The following is an 18,244-nucleotide window of genomic DNA, read 5'->3' on the forward strand; positions in this document are numbered from 1 at the left end:
CCCCCCTGCTCACCTGGGGACACACGTGTGTCATGTGTGTATCATGTGTGTGTCACAGCCCCCCCACGGCCCCACTGCTCACCTGGGGACAACACGTGTGTGTCACACGAGGGTCACGTCCCAGGGGAAATCTCAGTGGTCTCCCAGGGGTCTCTCTTACACAGGGGTCTCACACAGGGGTCTCTCAGGGGTCTCTCCCGGGGGTCTCACCCTCACAGGGATCTCTCCCAGAGGTCTCCTAGGGGTCTCTCTCACACAGGGGGGTCTCTCAGGGGTCTCTCCTTGGGGGTCTCACCCTTGCAGGCACTGATCATCTGCAGCACCATCTCGGCCGCCCCCTGTGTGTGCAACCGGGCCTGCTGGGACAGCAGCTTCTGCTTCTCCTTCTCCTGGGGGGCACAGGGGGGGTCAAAAGGGTTTTGGGGGGGTCAGGGGTTGGGGGTCAGGGGTCACAGGGGGAGGTTCAGCAGGTTCTGCTTCTCCATCTCCTTCTCCTGGGGGGGGCATGGGGGAGTCACAGGGGTCAGGAGGGGTCGGGGGGTGTCAGGGGTTGGGGGTTGAGGGATCACAGGGGGGGTCACAGGGGCAGGTTCAGCAGCTTCTGCTTCTCCATCTCCTTCTCCTGGGGGGGCACGGGGGTGTCAGGGGGGTCACAAGGGTCAGGTTGGGTCAAGGGTGGTTTTGTGTCCCCCCCTCACCTTGAACGAGTCCTCGGCCTCTTCCTCTTCCTTCCCCTCTTCTTCCTTCTCTTCCTCCTCCCCTTCCCCCATGTGACAGCTCTGGGGGGGGGGAATTTAAAGGGAGGCTCCCCAAATTAGCCCCCCCAACCAGCCTTTTGGGGGGGCCCCCAAATCTCTGGGGATGCCTAAAATAACCATGGAAACCCCCCAATTCCTGGGGACCCCCAAAGTTCCTGTCCCCCACCCACAGTCCCCTCATCTTTGAGAGCCCCACCCTTGGGGACCCCACCCCAGTTCCTGGGGACCCCCCCCAATCACTGCCCCCCCCCCCAACTTCTGGGGAACTCTCCAGTCTCTGGATCCTTCCCAAAATATCTCTGGGGACCCCCAAAACCCCTGGGAACCCCCTCGCCAATCTCCAGGTCCCCCCTCCAAATTCTGGGGACCCTCCCCCCCCAGTCCCAATATCACCTCGCCCGAATTCCCAGGGATCCCCCAACCCCCAGAGCCCCCCTCAAACCCCTCGACCCCATTTTTGGGGGTCCCACCTTGGCCATGATGCCAGTGTAGGCCGTGTACAGGTGATTCTGCTCCAGCTGCCTGTGGGATTTGGGGGGGGCAGGGACCCCCCACAGCCCCCCCGGAGGGGCCCCAGGGGTTGGGGTTACCCCCAGCACACACCCTGAGGGGGATTCTGGGGTCCCCACCCAGGTTTTGGGTGTCCCCACTCCCCCAGTGCTATTTTGTGGGATTTGGGGTTTTGGGGTCCCCCTGGTGGGATTTGGGGTGATCTGGGTGCATTTTGGGTCCCTCTGCTCAGTCAGGGCCATCTGGTGTGTTTTGGGGTCTCCCGGAGATTTGGGATCCCCGGAGTGTATTTTGGGGTCCCCGGGGTGTGTTTTGGGGTGATCTGGGTGCATTTTGGGTCCCTCTGCTCGGTCAGGGCTCATCCTGCTGAAATGCAGGATGAGCTGCTGTGTTTGGGTGTGTTTTGGGGGCCCCCCAGGTGTGTTTTGGGTTCCCTGGGGTGTGTTTTGGGGTGATCTGGGTGTGTTTTGAGTGTGTTTTGGGGCCCCTGGGGTGTGTTTCCAGGTGATTTTGGTCCCTCTGCTTGGTCAGGGCCATCCTGCTGAAGTGCAGGATGAGCTGCTTGTGTGGGTGTGAGTGGGTGTGTTTGGCTGTGTCTGAGTGGCTGTGGGTGTGTGGGGGATGTTTTAGTCGATGCTCTCCAAAGGAGTGTGAAATTGCACTCTCAATCCCAGCTGGGAAGAAAAATTCCCCTGCTTCCACATGTCCTGAGCACTCCAGACTGGAGTTCCTGTAGCTTTTTCCTTCTTGTTGGGAATTCAATGGACAGAGGAAAACACAGAAGTGTCCCCAAAGCAGAGAGAAGCTCTGGGGCCACAGCACCTGCTCCCCCCTCTTCTCATCCCTTCAGGACATGAAGAAATGTCCCTCAATGTTTTCCCTCAATGTACTGTGGAAATAGTCCCTGAAAGCATAATCATAATCCCATTTGCCAGCCAGATCCACTCTGGGCTGCTTAAAGTGGCTGTAAAAGCATCTTGCCTGGGGCCAAGTGCCCCTTCCACACTTGCTTTACCTGTGGAAAAAAGCAGGGAAAGCTGTTTTTGATGTAAGCACCCTTCATGTCTCAGTGTTTGTGGTCTTGGGAATCCTCACGGACCTGGAAGAATGCCAGATTATCTGTTGTCCTAAGATATGTAGGTGGAGATTGTTTTGATCTGTGTTTAAATCTTCCTTGCAAATACAACTGATAGAAAACAACGTAAAAACCAGGAAAAATAAAAAAAAGAGAAAAAGCCAATACGAGGGAAAAAAAGGAAGGAAAAAGAAAAAAAAAGAAAAAAAGACAGAAAAAACAGGAAAAAATGACACAAATAGAAAAAAAAAGAAAGAAAAAAGTAAAAAGGAAAAAAGAAAAAAGAGAAAAGGGGGAAAAGAAAGCAGAAAGAAAAAAAGAAAAAAGAAAGAAAAAAGAGAGGGGGAAAAAAAGACAGAAAAAAAAAAGTCTTACGTAGAAAGGGCCGCTATGATCAGCCAAGACTACAACTCCCGTGGTGCCCCGCGCGGTGCGCAGGCGCGGCTGCGTGCGGGGGCGCGGCCGCGTGCTGATTGGCTGCGGCGGTGTTCTCTAAAGGCGGTGCGCGCGCAGAGCGGGAATCGGTGATGGCGGCGGGGCCTTTGTCTGTGAGACCTGGCGGCGGGTGCGGGAGAGCGGGGTCTGGGGATCCCCTCGGGGGCTGCGGGGAGAGCGGCTGTGGGTGGAAAGGCTGGAGGGCTCGGGAGGGTTTAGCGCGGGGGTTCGGGGTTCCCGTGAGGCAGAGCGCGGGATTGCAACCCTGTCGGGGGCCGCGGGGCCCGGGAGGCCTCCCAAGAACTCGGATGTTGGATTCGGGTCCTGAGAAATTCCTTCGGAAAAAAAATTCAAAACCACCCAACCAAAAAAAGAAGCGAAAAAATGAAAAGGGAGAAAAAGATGAAGGAAAAACTGCAAGGGCCAGGATGATTTTATTGCTTTGGTTCAGTTTTTCCTTGGTCTCCTCCTCAGATTCTCTGCTCTCTTCCTTTACAGAAAGCTCTTCTGCTGTTCTGTGGTTTTGTGGTCCCTTAGGGGCTTTTAGGGGTCCCTGAGGCGGTTTTAGGGTGTCTCGGGGGGGGGGGGAGTTGATGTCGTGAGGGGACTTAGGGAGGAGGTTGAAGGTCCCTGAAGGGGTTTGGGAGTCCGTGAGAGAGTTTTGGAGTCTCCGAGGGAACTGAGAAGTCCTGGAAGGCTTTGGGGGGGCTGTCTTTGAAGCAGTTTAGGGGTTTCTAGGGGGATTTTGGGAGTCCCAGAGGGTTTTGAGGGTCACAAAGAGTGTCTTGGGTACACTAGGGGGGTCTCAGGACTCACCTGCTCATGGTGCTGCTCCTCCTCTTTCCCCCCAGACATCATTAGCCCCCCAAAATGTGCCCTAGCCCCCATTTTCCCTCTAATCCCCTCCCCACACAGATCCCTTTGACCCCCCCAAGACCCCTTTTAACTCCCCCAAATACACCCAAAGCACCCCAAAATCCTCCAAATCACCATCAACTCCCCCCCCCCCCCAGATCCCCCTAAAGCTCCCCCAGCTCCCCTCAAATCCCTTCCAATCCCCCCCAAAAAGGGATCACCCGGCACCCTGGGACAGGAACACAGTGGGCTGTACTGGGGGCACTGGGCTGTACTGGGAGGGCACTGGGGAGGATCAGGTGTCCCACGACAATGTGCCCCAGCTCCAGGAGAGATCTGAGGATCAGTGAGGAGGTACTGGTCTCTCCTGGTCTGTCCTGGTCTGTACCCCCAATCCCCAAAGCCCCTCCCCAGCTCCCCCAGGACCCTCCCAGACCCCAAATCTCCCCCCCGGCCACTTCAGGCCTCGTCTTGGTCCTGCTGCCCCTTGAGCATCTGCAGCTGCTGCAGCACCAGGCATTTCATCAGCAAATGTGCAGGTGACCCCAAGCTGGGGGTGTGTTGATGTGCTGGAAGGCAGGAGGGCTCTGCAGAGGGACCTGGCCCAGCTGGATCCATGGGCTGATTGCAAGGGGATGAGGTTCCAGCAGGCCAAGGGCCGGGTCCTGCCCTTTGGCCACAAGAAGCCCCGTCAGCCCCCAGGGCTGGGGCCAGAGTGTCTGGAGAGCAGGCAGGCAGAAAGGGAGCTGGGAGTGTGGATGGACAGGCAGCTGAAGAGGAGGCAGAGTGTGCCCAGTGTAATGTTAGAAAAGCAGAAGAGGTTCTGGGATGGTTCTAGAAAGAAAGAAGCCCAGAGGCCAGTGCAAGCAGGCAGCCCTGAGCTTGCACCTGATGTCCCCTCCCTGCAGGTTGATGTCCTTGAGCCCAGGCCCTGAGGTGAGGCTGAGAAGTGGCGCGGAGGTGAGCCCAGAGCTGTCCCTGAGGTGAGGTTGAGAATAAGTGCAAGGCAGAGGTGCTGCTGAGGAAGGAGAGCCCCGTGGTGGGGAAGAGGCGAAGGTGCCCATCCCGATAAGGTGCTGTGTCCATCCCCTGTGTGCCAGGTGAGCTGGGGCTTTGCTGCAGAGCTGCGGGCGCTGATTTGAGCGTCTCCAAGTGCTGAGATGGTGGGCACCCAGGAACACAAACTGTGCCTGGCCACGGAGCCTGCAAGGAGGAGCAGAGACAGTCCTGGCAGTGTGGGGGTTCAGGTTGTCCCTGTGCCTTCCCCTGCAGGCCCTGTCTGTCCCTGCTGGGCCCCTGTCCATCCCCATCAGGTCCCTGCCCGTCCCCCCCGGGCTGAGCTCCCCCCAGGAAGTGCCGTGGAGCTGAAGCTGCTGCCATCCCCCCCCTGCAGCCGCTGCCCCAGCCAAGGGAGCAGCAAAGGCAGGGCCAGGAGCAGAGGCAGCAGCAGGGGAGCCCTGGGAGGCCGGGAAGCTCTTGTGTGGTTCAGGAAAGAGGCGCTGGGCACGAGGCCGGGGCTGTGCTGAGCAGGCCCAGCCCTCACATCCCCCCAGCCAACGCCGGCTGCCCGGGGGGCTTGGGAGGGACCCCCAGCCCGTGTGCCCCACACTGAGCTGGCAGAGAGAGAGCCAAGGGACAGGGCCACGGGCAGGGCCACGGGTGAGGGACAGGCAGGGCCATTGCAGGGCCACGGTGAGGGCACAGCCTGTGGCAGCAGAGCTGCCCAGGGCCGGGGGCAGCCGGGGGTGTTGGTACCAGCCAGTGCTGGGGCCGAGCAGAGCACGAGGCCTCTTGCAGACCCCTGGAGCAGCCTCCCACTTGCCAGCCCCGCCCTGGTGGGGTGACACTGTCCCCTCCCTGCAGGACACTCCCCCCGAAATCTTCGTGGGGGCCTTTTGTGTCTATTCCTGGTTGCTGATTGCCTCTGGGGACCTGAGGGAGCCTCTACAATCCCATGCATGGGGCACAATCTCCTGTGCAGAGCTTTACTCCATTCAGACTTTGCAGGGAAATCTGTGCTGGCATCCCGACTATGTCACGACCCCCAGCACTGCCCCCAGCATATTTGGGACGATTTCCCCCTTTCCTGGGCACTCTTGGGGGGGGAGTGTGATTGTTCTCCTGCTGTTGCTGTTGCTGCTCCACCCCTGTCCCTGCCCTTCCTGCTGCTGTCGGGTGAGCGGAGCGGCCACGATGGGAAAGGGGCGAGAGAAGCGAAAAGAGCGGGTGGGACCCCCAAAGGGAGTGTGAGGGGCAGTGGGTCACCCCCAAGGGAGCTGGGGGGGGCCTGAGTTTGGGGGTGGGTGGGAAAGGGGTGGGAGAGGGGGGCTATGGGGAGGGAGAGGGGGCTAATATTCATATTTTGGAGTATTTTTCAGCTGAATTTCAGCTTTGTGCAGTTTGGGGGGATGAGGATCTTCTTACTATTTCTGAGGGGTTTTCTTGCCTGTATTTGGGTGGTTTAGGTTTTTCTGGGCTGAATCGTGGTGTTTTGGAGGTTTTTATGGTCACAGGATGCCCGGTGAGTTCTAGAGATGGACTTGGACAGGAGGAACCCCCAAGCCAACGCGCTCAGCCCTTGTTTTTCCCCCCATCAGGATTTGTCCTTCCCAAAGCTTGGGTGGATGGAGGAGGAGGCTGCGAGGAAGAGGAAGATGCCTTGGGCCCCCCAGGCAGGTGAGGAGGAAGTCAGTGTCCCTTTGGGCGGGTGTTGTGCTGGCTCTGTCAGCCGAGCATGGCCCCGGCTGCAGGACAACCCCGCTGGCGCCGCCGTCCTGCCGGGGCCGGAGTTGGGGGGATGTCCTTGGCCTTCCCTGTGGGCCGGAGGCAAATCCCCTGCCTGTCCTTCTTGCTTCCTGCCCCAGGCCCCGAGCTGAGGACGGAGAGCCCGGAGGACAAATCCCCCCGTGAGACCCTGGTGGGAGAGGCCGTTTTGAAGGGCTCCCCGGCGCAGGAAGGCAGCGGGGAGGAAAAGGGCCGGAGATCCCCCCGCAGGAGGGGCTCCAAAGCCATCCCAGGGTGCTCTGAGGAGGAAAGAGCCAGCCTGTGCCGGGAAGGTGGCCGGAGCGTGAGGTGGAGCTCTGACCTGGTGGTCCCTGATCAGCCTCCCAGCAGGGAGAAGCCCTTCCGGTGCTTGGAATGTGGGAAGAGCTTCAGGAGGAGCACCACTCTCCTCACCCACCAGCACATCCACACTAGGGAACATCCCTACACGTGTGGGGACTGTGGGAAGAGCTTCAACCAGAGCTCCACCCTCCTCACCCACCAGCACATCCACTCTGGGGAACGGCCCTATACATGTGGGGAATGTGGGAAGAGCTTCCACTGCAGCTCCAACCTCCGCAGACACAAGCGCATCCACACTGGGGAACAGCCCTACACATGTGGGGAATGTGGGAAGAGCTTCAGGCAGAGATCCAGCCTGATCCAACACCAGCACATCCACAGTGGGGAACGGCCCTACACATGTTGGGAATGTGAGAAGAGCTTCAGGAGCAGCTCCAACCTCCACCGGCACAAGCGCATCCACACTGGGGAACGGCCCTACAAGTGCTTGGAATGTGGGAAGAGGTTTCACACCAGCTCAGATCTCCTAAAGCACCAGCGGACACACACGGATGAGAGGCCCTTCCGCTGCACCGACTGCGGGAAGGGCTTCAACCGCAACTCCACCCTCGTCAGGCACCGGCGCATCCACACCGGTGAGAGGCCCTACAAGTGTGGGGAGTGTGGGAAGAGCTTCACCCAGAACTCTTCCTTGACCTCACACCAACGGACCCACCGGTAAGGGAAGCCCTGTGAGTCCCCCGACTGCGGGAAGAGCTTCGGCCGTAGGACTGACACACAAAAAATGTTTCAAAAGGTCTTCAGGATTTTGAGTATCTGCACTCCAACATCAGTTTATTCTTTTGAATATGTGTAAGTTTAACCTTATTTTAGTCTGAAAGCCAAATTCACCACTACCCCGTTCCCTGATAACCGTGGGCTGATTCTGACAAGTGAGGCAGAAATTACCCACTGCCCAGCAAAAACCAGTGGGGCCAGCCAGTGGTCTCTGCCCTGGCCGCCCAGTTTCCCCAGTCTCATCTCAAAATGACCAGTTACACTGAAGCAAAGACCACTGGAACCAGTGCAACAAGCCCCAGTCTGACTTTCACACCTGCCCACGTGTCCTGTTTTCTGCTGCTCTACAGACTTCCCTGTTTAAAATACAATGGGAAAATGAACAGTTTTTGGGGTTGTTTTGGTTTTGGGCTCGGGTTTTCTTTTTCCCCCCACTGTTCTCATTAACCTCATTTCAAATCTCCTTTGATGTTTGAAGATGAATTAAAATTTTGAATGATTTTTAATGTCAGTGCCTTGACCGAGGTATCAAAATATGAAAAAAAAAAAAAACCCACAAAGTTTTCCATTTTTGTCACAATCAAACACTCAGAAGTACTAATATGAGTGCAGTCAAAACCCCATAAATAAGACCATTAAAATAATTTTAATATTTATATATTAATATATTTTTACTAAGCTTAACATAAGGAAATTTAATTACTGACTTTAGCTTTCCCCACCTCTCAAAAAGGTAATTTAGTTACATCTTAGTCACCCTTGAAAGGCTCTTTCCAGCTGGGTTGGCCTCTGCTTTAGACACTCATGAGATCTGCCAAATCCAGTTTTAGGGCAAATTTCCCCACCAGGTTCAACTGCATTGGTTGTACCAAAAACTTTGCAAGTAACCCCACAACTTTCATCTTAAACTCTTCTCTCAACCTTGTAAAATAGTTAGCAGTAAACAGACCTGATAATGTGTTATAATTAAGAACACGTTCTTGTTCTCAGAGTTATTCATACACCAAAAAGATGCCACAGAACGGCCAAAATATTAATAGCAACTTTTACACTTTGGAAATCTACATTTGGTTTTTAAAGATTTCACAGTGGTTGTTTCCTTAGGAATTCAGGCACATTTTACTAACAAGTTTCAATAAAGTTACAAAAACATCTTCCTCCACTAAGACACAGGCAGTAAACATAACTTGAGGTAGGCACTGAAAAGTCCAATTTTTTTCTTAGCTGTCATGAGTCTTTCATTCCTTCTGTCACATCAATTAGGCATCAGCCCATTTTTCAAGCTGCTGTTACCTACCAGCTCCTGCTTTGGTTTCCAAGCCCAGTATTTTGGCCACGATAAAATCAGGGACCTGGGCAGTCATGTCAGAATGACAAAGAGTACTGACCCTCCCTGCCAAGGGAGACAAACCATTCCCAACCTCGACCAAAGGTTCAAGGCAACGATTCTGAAACAAAATTTACAAAGTTTTTATCTTCAGTTTTTTGCTGCAATTCTCTGTTGCTCTATTAAAAGACCACAGCAGTGAAAGACAAGGCCTGATGGCCAAACCCAGGGCTTCAGCCACTTGAGGTCTATTGAAACCTTCTGTTCCTCAAGTGGGAAACTGAAATCCAACACAGCTTTCCTTCTGTGCATCTGAGGAGGTACCAAGGGAAGAGGAGAATTTAAAGGATTAATTTTTATGTATTTGAGGCCGTGTTTTAATATAAGTAAATTGTGAGAGATCACAAGAGAGGCAGTTTGCTCATACATAACTTTTATGGCCGATTTTACACAGTCCAAATTCACAGCAAAAAGGAAGTTCCTGAGTTGTTTCAGGGTTTTTGGTGTTTATACATTTATTTATTTATTTTTTATCTTTAAGGCGTAGGAATTCAAATTTATATTTGGGTACCATTTTATTCAAACATTTATTTTATTTAAACATTTTTTGTATTTTTATTTATATTTTTTTAATATATTTAAGGTGTAGGAATTTGAATTTTTATTTGGATACCATTTTATTTAAATATTTATTTTATTTAAACATGTCATTTATTTAAACATTTTTTACGTATTTATATTTTTTATATATATATTTAAGGCGTAGGAATTCAAGTTTATATTTGGATACCATTTTATTTAAACATTTATTTTACTTAAACATTTTTTGCATATTTATATTTTACCCCCATCAGATGTTCTGTAAGCACAGCAGTCAAAGCACAAGTCACGTAGGTTTGGGTATTTTTAGCTAAGGCTGTTTGCCAGGTTTCTCACATTTAGAGAGGAATTCCCGGTAAGATGTGACTTTATTCACAGATGCACTCTTTTTTGGGTGTTAGTTTGAAATCATAAACTTTATTGCATTAAGCAAAGTATGTCAACTTCAATAAAGCTCCTGGTGTTTTCAAGTATTTTCCCTCTTCTCTTAAACAATTGGAAAATAAAAATTGGTGCTTCAACTAAACATTATCTACGCTCACCAGAGAGGGCAATACTGGATCTTTCAGGATCCACACATTTGGATGCTTTTGCAATTGGTGTTTGAAGCAACTTCTTTTGTAGACAACTGTTGCATTAAGTAAATTAAGGCTTTCACATTCAGCCCCTTCCTTTAGGTAAGGATTATAAACCAGAAAAGGAGGGAAGAATTACTCGGTGTGTAACTGAAAGGCCAAAGTCCTACCCAAGAAACCAAATGTGACAACAGCTCATTTACAACCCAGTGAGAAAACAAACAAAAATGCACACAGAAAGATTCAGGAGTCATGTGAAGATGAATATAAAAATGGAACAGGAGTCACATGTTTTAGAGATTCGAGCAGATGACTGTGGGCTAGAAAGGTGTCAGTGGATGGCACAGGAAGAGTTTTGAGGAAGAACTGGAAGGAGAAACGTGGCAAGAAATCTGCTGTTCTACACAGACCTGGAGTAGGAAAAACAGTTTAAGGCTTCTGAAGGAACAAAGTAATAAAACTCACAGAGCCCAGGAGCAGAAGAGATTAAATACTTGCCAAAAAACATCAAAACTAAGCTCATGGACACGCATTAAAAACTGAATTCCTCCAATTCATTAATTCCACTCTTTTACTTCGGGATTGAACTCGGTGATAAAACTGTTCCAAAGTCACAAAATGTGGCAGGGACAACAAAAGGTCAAGACCAAATTGATTTTAGTGAAGGAAACTGGAAAAGATTCTACTCCCGTATTCATCCAGTAGAGATGAATAATTTTTTAATTATTAATTTAAATTTTATTTTTTCTACTCAAGCCTGCCAATGTTGTGGTTTTTTTGACTATGTGAGGAATGATCTGAAGTCTATCAGCCAGCAGTTTAATTTTAAAAAAAAACAAAACCAAACAAATACCAAACTGTCCTGGCATTACAGATCATTTTGGGCAAAGCCAGACCTTTGTGAATGAAAAACAGCAACAGAACAACTGTAGAACAGGAGACAGTTACTGACTGTATTCAACCAAAAGCTGCAGCCAGTTCAACGTTAGAGCCTTGTCTGCTTCACTGGGTGTTTTTAAAAAGCTAAAAAGTAAATGTTATTAGGAATTACAACTTACCAGTCCTTCAACCAAGAGCAGCTATTTTGCTTACAGTGAGCAAATCAATTCCTCCACACATCTGCAGGGAAAATGGGATATTAAAACACTTGAATTAAAATTAAAAATAATAAAGAAATCCTAAGGACCAAGCATTAGCCTGTGAGTATTACACAAGTCCCATCCCTGAATGAAAAAAAAACAAACAAGCATTACAGATGACAGTATATGCTACAAAAGACATTTTATAAAAAACTTTCAAGTATCACCAGGGAATGTGTTATCAAAGAACCTGTGCAAACCACCCAAGAAATTCAGGCCCAGTCCTGTACACAAATCCCTTGAGAAATTACCACCAGACAAACACAGATAACCATAGATTGCTCTTACAAGAAAAGACAGCTCCAAAGAGCTCAGAAAAGTAAACAAGGGACAGGTAAAACTGCCTTTATTGTAACACCTGTTCAGCACAAACAGCATCAGGGCAATCCAGGAAAGGTGCTGACCATTATGACTGAAGTGCTCAATTTTGTATTTAGCATGGAACATGCAGATCAGCCAAGATCTGCTCCTGACACTGTGGGGTTTAATTTTAATCTTTAATTTTGCTATTTTTTGAAGAGCAGGTCAGTTAAAAGTTGCAGCTTTAGACATTTCAGGATTTAACATTAGGAACACAAGTCTTGGGTCTCACAGGCTCAGTCCCCTCATTATCATCAGACTGGTCTTGCCTTCATTGTAACAGACTGTGCAATATCTGTGGGTTTGACCCTCTAAACTGAAAATTCACATGGGATTTCAGATATGCTCTGTTGTTCTTCAGGTATGAGATCATTTCTAAACACCAACTCTTAGTTCTCACAGATCCCATCAGACAGTTACACAACCAAGTTCCAGAACACAGTGACACACACATTTGCACATCAACCCTGTTTGCTGCAGGACATCCATCAATTCATAAAAATGTGACCTACACTACAATAACAATATTCTATCCTTGCCAAGCATCAGCCTTTGTGTTCCCAAAACAAAGAAACAGGCCCCAAAAATCTTCTCTACAAATACCTGAAGTCTCCTGTTACTGCTGTTACTGTTGTCAAATGTGAGTTCTACAATATCCCCAACCATTAATGATATGAACTCATTAAGTACAAAATACAATCAAAGTTTAATGCAGGTTCTCACTGGTGAAATGGGACATTGAATGAAATGGATTTATTTTCCACAAATACAAGGCATATGTATCTATATACACAGATTATAAAAATTACAAGCCACTTCACAAATAGCCTTGTAGAGAGCTATTTGTCCTCCCTGAGCCTCCCCTTCTCCACACTCAACCAGCCCAGTTCCCTCAGCTGTCCCTCAGCAGACATGTTTTCCAGAGCCTTCCCCAGCTCCGTTCCCTTCTCTGGACACGCTCCAGCCCCTCAAGGGCCTTTTGGCACTGAGGGGCCAGAACTGGACACAGCACTCCAGGTGGGGCCTCCCCAGTGCCCAGCACAGAGGGGCAATCAGTTCTCTGCTCCTGCTGGCCACACTCTTCTCCACAAAGGCCACGATGCCCTTGGCCTTCTTGCCCCCCTGGGCACACTCTGGCTCATATCCAGCCCCTGTCAAGCAGCACCCCCAAGTCCCTTCCTGCTGAGCAGCTCTCCAGCCCCTCTGCCCCCAGCCTGGAGCATTCCAGGGGGTTGTTGGGACCCAAGGGCAGGCCCTGACACTTGGCCTTCTTGATCCAGCCTGTCCAGATCCCTCTGCAGAGCCTTCCTGCCCTCCAGCACATCCACACTCACACCCAGATCAGTCAGTCTCCCAAACAGGACAAAGTCTGACCACCAGCAGTCCAAGGTGTCAGATCTGCTGCCCCCTCCTTCCTCCACCCAGAATGGAAAACTCCATCATTCTGGGGTCTCTGTGCCCATCGGCTCCGACCACCACATCCCTCACCAGTCACAGAATCATGGAATGGTTTGGGTTGGAAGGGACCTTAAAGAGCATCTCAGTCCAACCCCCTGCCATGGGCAGGGACACCTTCCACTAGACTCAGAGCTCAGAGCCCCATCCAACCTGGCCGTGAACACTTCCAGGGATGGGGCAGCCAGAACTTCTCTGAGCAACCTGTGCCAGGATCTCACTACCATCACAGTCCAGAAATTCTTCCTAATATCCCTAATATTTAATCCTTCCCTTTCTCAGTGTGAAGCCACTGCCCCTTGTCCTGTCACTCCAGGCCCTTGTCCAAAGTCTCTCTCCATCTTTCTTGTTGGCTCCCTTCAGGCACTGCAAGGTCACAATTAGGTCACCCCAAAGCCTTCTTTTCTCCAGCCTGAACAATCCCAATTCTCTCAGCCTTTCCTCACAGCAGAGCTGCTCCATCCCTCTGAGCCTCTTGCTGCTCCCCTCTGCACTCGCTCCAACAGGTCCATGTCCTTCCTGTGCTGGAGCCCAGAGCTGGAGGCAGCTCTGCAGGGGTGACAACATTACAGCCATGTGTGTTCCAGCAAGGACACTGTGGAACCTCCTGGAGTAAAGGGGCCATTGTGACCCTGTAGGGCCTTCTGGAGCCAAAGGAACCCTGGGACACTGTGGAATCTCATGGAATCAAGGGAGCATTGTGACAATGTGAAAACTCATGCTATTAAGACGCCATTGTGACACTGCAAGGCCTCATGGAACCAAAGTAACCCTGGGACACTGTGGAAACTCTTAGAATCAAGGGGCCATTGTGACGCTCCAAGGCCTCATGAAATCAAAGGAATCCTGGGACACTGTGGAACCTCATGGAACCAAGGATTCATTGTGCCATGAAGGGCCTCTTGGAACCAAGGGAGCCCTAAGACATTTCGGGACCTCATAGAATCAAGGGGCCACTGTGACACTGCAGAGCATCATAGAGACAAAGGGACCCTGGGACTCTGTGGACCTCATGGAATCAAGGGCCCATGTGGGCACTGTGGAACCTCATGGAACCAACAGGCCATTGTGACACTGCAGGGCTCATGGAACCAAAGGATTCCTGGGACACTGTGGAATCTCATGGAACCAAGGGGCCACTGTGATATGTGGGGCCTCCTAGAACCAAAGGAGTCCTGAGACATTTTGCAAACCCATGGAATCAAGGGTCCATTATCACACTGCAGAGCCTTACGAAGCCAAATGGACCCTGTGACTCTGTGGAACCTCATGGAATCAGTTGGTCATTCCGACACTGTAAAACCTCATGGATACTCTCAGGTTCCCATTATTAAGAGACACCTCTGCCCAAATTCAGCTGCAAAGGAGACCATGTGCCAAAGTCAGCAGTCCAGCTTTGATTTAACAGTAAATAGGAGGGAGAGAGAGAGAAAGAAATGGAAAGAGAGAGAGAGAAGAAGGAGGTGGTGGAAAGACAGTGAGAGAGAGACAGAGTTGAAGTAAATGTATCACACCATGGAGATCCCTGAGGCTCCCACTGGTCCTTCTTCACCCTGCTCTGCTCGGTGGAGGGTCCCCAAGTTGTGCTTCTGGGCTATCACTTTTATACAGCCCAAGCCCCAGGTATTCAGGGGGGTAGATGCTGTTCCCACAGCTTGGGCTGGCATGTGAACAAGGACTTGCTTCCTTTCCCACACCTTGCCACGGTGGGAGTTTTGCCCGGTGTGCTTCCAGTCTGCAGGTGGGAATCTTTGTCTGGATGGGTTCCCCAGACCTGCCTTACCAGCCCTGGCTTCCTGTTGGGGCTGTCTGCTCTTTCCCAGACTCTGCAGTGCAATTCTGTCCTGTGGACTACTTCCAAAACTTTACCTCCCTTTAGACCTTGGAATTAAAGGCCTTCCTGTTGTCCACCAGTGCTGATGTGCTGTGGTGCCTTATGGGATTTTCCTGCTTTGACAGTGTTTTGAGACAGTTCATTGTGCCCTTCAAGTCCTTCCATGGGCACACACACCCCACTCTCACCAGTGTCTGGCCCTCCAAAGAACACAAGCCCTGATGATTTGTAGCTCCCACTCCAGTGGTTGGCACTTGGACCTCCCTCCGTACCCAGAGCTCAGAGCTCCCTTGTGCCAGAAAGTTTAAAGAGATTGTGCCTCATTCTGCCAAGACAGCCCTTGGAAAAAAAGTGTCCCTCTGTGTTTCCTGGGATAAGAGCACTCTATTGTCATCTTCCAAAACCCTGGAGAGGTCCCAGAGATCTCCCAGGAAGGAATTTGGGGCCTCAAGCACATGACCCGTATATAGAGGCTGAGGACTCAGGGGTCAGTGGTGCAAAGATTGAGGACAGTAGAGGAGTAGCCTGAGAGGTCTGGAAGGGGGGTGTCAGAGCTGGTGGAGCTTTTCTTCCTGTCAGAAAACAGCCTAAGAAAGAACTAGTGCCACCAAGGGCAACTGGGGTGGCCTAGACTGGTGACAAGAAGTAAGAAATTTCCCTCCAAGGTCAGTGTTGTGGTGCAATATGTCACAAAGAAGGAGTCTGGATGAGCCCAAGGCTTTGTGTGTGCAGGAAGAGCCAGGGAGGACGCAGAGATGTCAGTGGAGGAAGGTGCCAGCCAGGTGGGGCAGCCGGGGGGATGACGACAGCCTGCAGGGAAAGGGGCAGGGCATGGACACCGTAGGACAACCTGGGCTGGAGAGGAGACAGGCAGGGGGAGAAGCTGAAAGGCCCTGACAGAGCCACCTTCTGCAGGCCTTTGGCCATGGCTGCTGTCTGTGCCCCTGATGCCAGGAGGAGGGGAGTGCCCCTTGCAGCCCTGGGGCCTCATGGCCTCCTTGTCCCTGCTCAGCAGCCTGGCAGGTGCCACCCCATGGTCCTGCCCTTGGCATTGCACATCCCACATCCCAGTGCCCCAGGAAGAGCCCTGAGGAATGAAGCAGGGACAGGATCTGCCTTCTCAGGGGATGGGAGTCAGGTCTTGGCCCTTTAGATTAAGAAAACAAGTCAAGGTTTATTCAGCATCAGAGCCACCTTTCCCTTGCTTGTCCATCCTTGTCATCACTTTCTGCAGTTTTCTGCTCCAACTGGAACCTGGGGACACGTTCTCAGTTGTGTCCCTCAGTGAGATTCATTGGCACTACAAGAAACTTCAGTGTTTCAATAACACTTTGACTTCTTGAAAAGTTGTTTGAATTTACTCTCAGGGACTGAGTCTCATGTAAACAACATCAATGTCCCCCGAGGGTCATGAAGTGTCTGGGGCTGTTGCTGTGCTGCTGAGCTGGGCTGGGCTCCTGGCACACAGGGAGCTCCTGGCAAGCAAGAAGAGCTTCAAAGATACAGCTCTGCTGGTGAGCAGCTCCTCTGCACAGCCCAGCAGGGCTGAGGGCACTGCCAGGGCAGCTCAGGGACACCAGCAGGGCACACACAGAGCTTCAAGGGGCTCAGCACTGGCAGGAGGGCTGAGAGCTCCCTGCAGGAGGAATCTTGGCAGGGCTGCACACGGTGAGTCTGTGGCTGCAGGGCAGTGCAGGGGCAGCTCCTGGAGGCATCTCCTAAAGCTGGCTCAGCCCCAGCTGATGGGATGGGTGAGCAGGGACTGTTTTGGGGCACTTTGGAAGAGCTGTGAAGCCAGGGGTGCAGCCAGGGGTGCCCAGGGCTGTGTGGCAGAGCAGGGTCCTGCAGCCCAGGGCACTGTGCTGGGCAGGGACTCTGCTGCCTGCCAGGGGCAGCTCTCAGCCGGCCCGGGGAGCTGCTCCCAGGGCTGGGGCAGAAGGGTTGTGGGCAAGGACAGTGACTTGGATGGCTAAGTCCTCGGCAGCACATGACCAGAGCTCCTGCTCCTCACAGCACCCTCTGAGAGCACAAACCAGAGAAAAGAAATGCCTTGACTTGGAGGGGATTTCCCTGAAAACTGCACTGGCTTTGCTGAGAGGAGGCTGTGTTAATTGTTCCCTGTGTTTTCCTTTTCTTAACAGACCTGTCCTAAGGAGCAGCAAATGTCCAACAGCAGCTCCCTCACCCAGTTCCTCCTCCTGGCATTTGCAGACGGGCGGGAGCTGCAGCTCCTGCACTTCTGGCTCTTCCTGGGCATCTCCCTGGCTGCCCTCCTGGCCAACGGCCTCATCCTCAGCGCCATAGCCTGTGACCACCACCTGCACACCCCCATGGGCTTCTTCCTGCTCAACCTCTCCCTCACAGACCTGGGCTGCATCTGCACCACTGTCCCCAAAGCCATGCACAATTCCCTCTGGGACACCACAACCATCTCCTACAAGGGATGTGCTGCACAGCTCTTTTTCTTTGTCTTCTTCATCTCATCAGAGTTTTTTATCCTCACCACCATGTGCTACGACCGCTACGTTGCCATCTGCAAACCCCTGCACTACGGGACCCTCCTGGGCAGCAGAGCTTGTGCCCACATGGCAGCAGCTGCCTGGGCTGCTGGGTTTCTCTATTCTCTGCTGCACACAGCCAATACATTTTCCCTGCCCCTGTGCCAGGGCAATGCCCTGGACCAGTTCTTCTGTGAAATCCCTGCCATCCTCAAGCTCTCCTGCTCACACTCAGGCTACCGCAGGGAAATTGAGCTTCTTGTGCTTAGTGCCTGTTTTGTGTTTGGTTGTTTCATTTTCATTGTTTTCTCCTATGTGCAGATCTTCAGGGCTGTGCTGAGGATCCCCTCTCAGCAGGGACGGCACAAAGCCTTTTCCACGTGCCTCCCTCATTTGGCCGTGGTCTCAATCTTTGTCAGCACTGCTATTGTTTCTCAGCTGAAGCCCCCCTCCATCTCCTCCCCATCCCTGGATCTGACCCTGACAGTTCTGTACTCGGTGGTGCCTCCAGTACTGAACCCCCTCATCTACAGCCTCAGGAACCAGGAGCTCAAGGATGCCTTGAGGAAAATGATGACTGGATGCTTTTCAGCAGCAATAACCCGCCTTTTTTCTTCTGCACAACACTCTCTGTTTAACACTTTTCTGGCCCTGTCTGCCTTCTAAAGCTTTTGAGAGTGTTGGTGGGGAAGTTTCCTATATTTTTTTACTCTTTTAATGTTGTTAACACAAAAATTTGTTCTTCATCTCGTACCTAATTCACTCTCTACCTCTTTCTTTTGACCCACGGATGTGTAAATGTGGAATCATTCTCTGTGTGCATTTAAAGAAAATAAAAGTTTCTGCAGCAACTTATTTGTCAAACATCCTGCCTTTGTTATTCTGTACATGAGAAAGGACTCTGGCCAGTGACTCGTCTCACCTGCAGTGAATTCCCCTTGTGCCTCCCCAGTTCAGGGAGGGCTGTACCAGAGCCAGGG

General features: G+C 51.6%; 1 protein-coding gene and 1 pseudogene across 1 annotated transcript in view; both read left to right on the forward strand.

The window, feature by feature from the left end:
* The window catches only part of LOC135405251 (zinc finger protein 11-like), a 101,572-nt gene extending 93,620 nt beyond the window's left edge, over positions 1-7,952 (forward strand). The window contains exon 3 of the mRNA XM_064639917.1: positions 6,745-7,952. Coding sequence (XP_064495987.1) covers positions 6,745-7,420 — 676 coding nt within the window. The 3' untranslated portion in view covers positions 7,421-7,952. The remainder of the gene's footprint in view (positions 1-6,744) is intronic.
* An 8,976-nt stretch (positions 7,953-16,928) lies between these two features.
* Positions 16,929-17,902, forward strand: LOC135404600 (olfactory receptor 14C36-like; annotated as a pseudogene).
* Positions 17,903-18,244: the final 342 nt, after the last annotated feature.

This window comes from Pseudopipra pipra, chromosome W (assembly GCF_036250125.1).
Source record: "Pseudopipra pipra isolate bDixPip1 chromosome W, bDixPip1.hap1, whole genome shotgun sequence".
Taxonomy (NCBI): Eukaryota; Metazoa; Chordata; class Aves; order Passeriformes; family Pipridae; genus Pseudopipra; species Pseudopipra pipra.